The sequence below is a fragment of the Myotis davidii genome, unplaced genomic scaffold, assembly GCF_000327345.1.
Source record: "Myotis davidii unplaced genomic scaffold, ASM32734v1 scaffold902, whole genome shotgun sequence".
Taxonomy (NCBI): Eukaryota; Metazoa; Chordata; class Mammalia; order Chiroptera; family Vespertilionidae; genus Myotis; species Myotis davidii.
In genome coordinates, this window is record NW_006293951.1 from 677,021 (window position 1) to 682,517 (window position 5,497).

The 5,497-nt window shown below is 39.5% G+C and overlaps 1 protein-coding gene across 1 annotated transcript in view; it reads right to left on the reverse strand.

Moving 5' to 3' along the window:
• LOC102770583 (chromosome unknown open reading frame, human C12orf40) overlaps positions 1–5,497 on the reverse strand; it is a 56,199-nt gene that overhangs the window by 39,516 nt on the left and 11,186 nt on the right. The window contains 1 exon segment of the mRNA XM_015566623.1: positions 2,636–2,774. Within this exon segment, the coding sequence (XP_015422109.1) occupies positions 2,636–2,774 (139 nt within the window).

A 5,497-nucleotide genomic window follows, 5' to 3' on the forward strand; every position in this document is an offset into this window, starting at 1 on the left:
ATTTGCAGTCATGAATCCTCACTAATAAAGTTTTGTTTTTGTTAAGGAGGAAAAATATCCTTTTCCTCTACCCTTCTGGATTTTCAGCTGATGTTCCTATAAGAAAAGAGAAATTAATAAATTTACTCAATATAAGGCTTTATGTGAAAAACTTTATAAGGAAATGAAGACCCAAAGAAGTGGTTAAAACCTGAGCATTTTCATGCTAAGTTTGATGAAAAGTGAAAAGTGGGAAAAAAGTGATAGGACAAAAAGGATATGAGCTAAGTGTTGTAAACTGGGGAAACCTGTTCATCTAGATTCCTCTCTGTGTTCCTCTGTCATGGAGATAAATATTCTCCATGTTTAAGGAAAGCACCTCTCACATGAGAATCCTCCTGCACATCCTGCTTCTCAAATTCCTTCAGCTTAAAATATTTACCATGCCAAGGTATCATAAATCTGAGTAGCACATCTGACTCCATCACTTACTGTTCTATTCCCAGGATCCAACATAAAACTTACGGTAGATAATCAATAAACATATGTTGAATGTATGAATGAAAAGAAAGTGAGGAGAAAGAAAATATGTTAAGGTAAATACATCATTGGACAGCCACATCCAAAAGAAATGGGACAGTATCTTAAATCATACACAAAAACTCAACTCAAAATGGATTAAAGACTTGAAAGTTAAAACCTGAAGACCATTAAACTCCTAAAAGAAAAAATAAGAGATAAGCTCCTTGGCAATAATTTTTGGACATTACACCAAAAGCAAAAATAAATAAGTGGGATTATATAAAACTAAAAAGTTTCTTCACAGAAAAGGAAAACCTCAACAAAATAAAAAGGCAACCTATGAAATGGGGAAAATATTTGTAAATCATGTATTTCATAAGGGGTTAATATCCAAAATATAACATGTAAAGAACTCACATAATTCACTAACGCAAAACAAGCAAGCTAATACTTAAAATAGGCAGAGGACCTGAAAAGATATACACATTTTAAAAATATATTTTTATTAATTTCAGAGAGGAAGAGATAGAAACATCAATGATAAGAGAGAATCATTGATCGGCTGTCTCCTGCAAGCCCCACTCTGGGGATCGAACCCACAACCTGGGCACATACCTTGACTGGGAATCGACCCATGACCTCCTGGTTCATAGGTTGACACTCAACCACTGAGCCATACCAGCAGGCTGAAAAGATATTTTTTCAAAAAAGACATACAAATGGCCAACATCAAAATGAAAAGGTGCCCACTATTACTAATCCTTGGGGGAAATGCAAATCCAACCACAAGATATCACCTCACACCTATTAGAATGGGTATCATAAAAAAGACAAGATAACAATTGGTGGCAAGGATGTGGAGAAAAGGGAACTCTTGTACATTTTTGATGGGAATGTAAGTTGGTGTAGTCACTGTGAAGGACAGTATGGAGGTTCCTCAAAAAATTAAAATAACTGATTCAGCAATCCTACTTGTGGTATATATCCAAAGGAAATGAAAACAGGATGTTGAAAAGATATCTGCATTGCCAGATTTACTGCAACATTCACAATAGCCAAGATATGGAAACGACTTCAGTGTCCATGGAGAGATGAATGAATAAAGATGTGGTGTATAATATACAATGGAATATTCTTCGACCATGGAAAAGAAGGAAATCTTTTCATTTGTGACAACATGGATGTACCTTGAAGGCAACAAGCTAAATGAAATAAGCCAGATAAAGACAAATACTACACAGCATCACTTATCTGTGAAATCTAAAAAATAAAGAAAGTTAAAAGTCAAATACAAAGAATACAAAGCAATTGCTGGGGGCTGGGACTGGGGAGTAGGGGAAATAGGGAGAGTTGGTAAAATGGTATAAACTTTCACCCATAAACTGAGTAAGGTTTAAGGATCTAATGTAAAATGTGGTAACTAGTCCTAGCTGGTTTGGCTCAGTAGATACAGCATCAGCCTGGGGACTAAAGAGTCCCCAGTTTGATTCCCGTCAAAGACACATGCCTGGGTTGTGGGCTTGATCCCCAGCAGGAAGCATGCAGGAGGCAGCCGATCAATGATTCTCTCTCATTGATGTTTCTATCTCTCTCCCTCTCCCTTCCTCTCTGAAATCAATAAAAATATATTTAAATAAATAAACAAATAAAATGTGGTAACTATAGGTGATAACACTGTACTATACAAGTGAAGGGGGAAAGTAAATACATCAAACAGATTTATAAAATCTTTTATTCCTGTCCGCATCTACCTATGATCCAGGATCTCATGGTTCAATTCCATTCCGCTCAGGAAACATGTCTACTTCCTGGCTCCAACCCTGGTGGGGGGCATCATACAGAAGGCAGCCAAATCAATGATTCTCTCTCACCATTGATGTTTCTTTCTTTCTCTTTCTTCCACTCTTTCTCTCTCTCTCCCCCACTTCCTCCTTCCCTCCCCCTTCCTTCCTCTCAGAAATCAATATATATGTATCTTTAAAAAAAATTAAGGCTTCTAATTTAAGAGGACAACCAATTTATACAATTAGTTTACTTTCCACATCGATTGAGCTCTAAAATTATAAACTTATTAGAAAAATAAATGCTATGATTGCATCAGAGTTAAAACAAAATGCTATTTAGAATTACTTACCAGGTGTTTTCTTCTGGCAAGAGATCTGATTGACCACATATAGGTTAAGGAGGTCTAAACTGACAGTGGAATTTTTGACAGGTGATAAAACTCCCAGTAATTTCATTTTTGACTTGAATCTTTTCTTTTCAAAATATTCCTAAAATAATTAAAAATGTAAAAATTACTGCAGCAACCATAAGATTTCTGGCAGAAAAATAAATAGCAAAGGACAATAATGCTATTAAATAATTTAATTAATATTTTCATATTTTTGTGACACCCCTGTTATATGTTTACATATAAATTAAATTCATTCATGATGACCTGTAATTTGCCTAAAGACTCTAAATTTCACAACCAGTTATAATCTTTCTTTTGTTAAATGAATGCCTTTAAAACAGAACTTTATATAGTTATTCCCAGGTATCAAAAGATTAAGAATTATATGAGTGTAGAAAGTTTTAAAAAGTCTTATAAAACAAATCTAACAGGCTAAAAATTCGTTTTTCTACAAGGTATGTTATCCTACTGACATAAAAAGCCTTAAACATATGCACAGCTGAGGGCAATTAAAAGTCAACTGAAAAGAGGAAAAGAAAAAGAAGGCTGTGAGCATGGGGGGAAGGGGACAGGCTATAAGGCAGTGGTTCTCAACCTGTGGGTCCCGACCCCTTTGGGGGTCGAACGACCCTTTCACAGGGGTCGCCTAAGACCATCGGAAAACACATATATAATTACATATTGGTTTTGTGATTAATCACAATGCTTTAATTATGTTCAATTTGTAACAATGAAAATACATCCTGCATATCAGATATTTACATCATGATACATAACAGTAGCAAAATTACAGTTATGAAGTAGCAACAAAAATAATTTTATGGTTGGGGGTCACCACAACATGAGAAACTGTATTAAAGGGTTGCAGCATTACGAAGGTTGAGTCACTGCTATAAGGGGTCAATGGGAGGCAAAAGGGACATATGTAATAATTTCAACAATAAAGATTTTAAAAAAAGAAAAAGCCTGTGAGAATTAATCTCCAGCCAAAGCCAATTTAATTCCCTTTGTTATTCTTCCATGACTTCCACATTTTTTAAAACCAGACTTGCATATAATTATCATTTTCATCCAGTATTTATTTTTTCCTTGGTTGTTTGAACTATAATTATTCTTCCTTATCTTCATTCTTTTTTTTTCAAATTACATCTTTAATTCACCAAGTTCAAAGGCATTTATTTGTTTAAAATTCATTTACTGAGCAAATATTATATATTAGACACTAAAAAACAAATTGTGGAAACATCTTCTCTTCCATCAAATACTCACAATACAATACCATAAACATGGATTATAAATGTGAGATATCAAAAGTAAAAAAAGCCCAAGGTGGCAAAAAATTTAATGCAAAAGGTAGTATAACTTTTCTAAGTAGTTAAGGTTCTTTCACAGTAACATTTCAAAATATTGTTAATTATAATAGACTTTTAAGATTGTAAATATTGTAAGATCTGTAAGAGACTTGCCAGCTATCAAGTAAAAAAGTAAATGTCACATTGTTATGCAAAATTAACCATAGATAAAAGGTACCTATTTATATTTCACTAGAGGCCCCATGCATGAATTTGTGCACAAGCAGAGTCCGTTGGCCTGGCCAACATTCGGGGTTTTCTCGCCCAGTCCCAATCAGGGCCGACTGGGGCCGGCTGGCCAGAGACGGGGACCGCGGGAGGTTGGCTGGCAGCAGGAGGTTGGCTGTGGAAGTGCACTGATAACCACGGGGCAGGTCCTGTGTTGAGTGTCTGCCCCATGGTGGTCAGTGCATGTCATAGTGACAGTCACTGAATCGACTGGTTGTAAAGGTTGCTTAGATTTTTATATATATAGATTTGAGTGATGTGCAACCCCAACTTGGATTTAAATGTCTTTAAAAGCATTACACTATATAGTTCAGCAATAAAATGACAGGAATTTTGGAATGTAACTATCCCCCTTCACCCTCCCCACTCCGGAAATCCTGCCTCTTGAAAAAATGACTATGGCTATTATAATTGGCTAGAGGCCCGATGCGCAAAATTTGTGCACTGGGGGGGAGAGGGGGTCCCTCAGCCCGGCCTGTGCCCTTTCGCAGTCTGGGACCCCTTGGGAGATAATGACTTGCTGGGTTAGGCCTGCTCCCGGGTGGCAGAGGGCAGGCCAATCCATAGGTGCAGCCCCTGGTCGAGCTCAGAGCAGGGCTGATTGGGGAGTTGGGGCGCCACCCCCTGTCATGCACAGAGAAGGGTGGATTGGGAGGTTGCAATGCCACCCTCAGTCACGCTCAGGGTAGGGCCAATGGGGGGGTTTTGGCACAGCCCCCTGTCACACTCAAGGCAGGGTCGATGGGGAGGTTGCGGCGCCACCCCCTGTCGCGCACAGAGCAGGGCCCATCAGGGGGTTGAGGAGCTCCCCCCTGTCACTCACAGAGTAGGGCTGATAGGGGAGTTGGCGCACTGCCCCCTGTCACACACAGAGCCGCAAGGCGATCAGGAGGTTCGGGGTGCTGCACCATATCACACACAGAGCCACAGGGCAATCAGGGGGTTGGGGAGCTCCCCCCTATCAGGCACAGAGCAGGGCTGATCAGGGGGTTGGGGTGCCTTCCCCTGTCACGAACAGAACAGGGCCAATAGGGAGGTTGTGGCCGTGGCCCCTGTCACACACAGAGCCGCAGGGTGATCAGAGGGTTTGGGCGTTGCCCCCTGTCATGCTGATCCCAGTGCCAGGAGGCCTCATGGCTTCGCTGATTCCGGTGCTGGGAGGCATATTACCCTTTTACTATATAGGATAGAAGCCTGGTGCATGGGTGGGGGCCGGCTGGTTTGCCCTGACGGGTGTCCT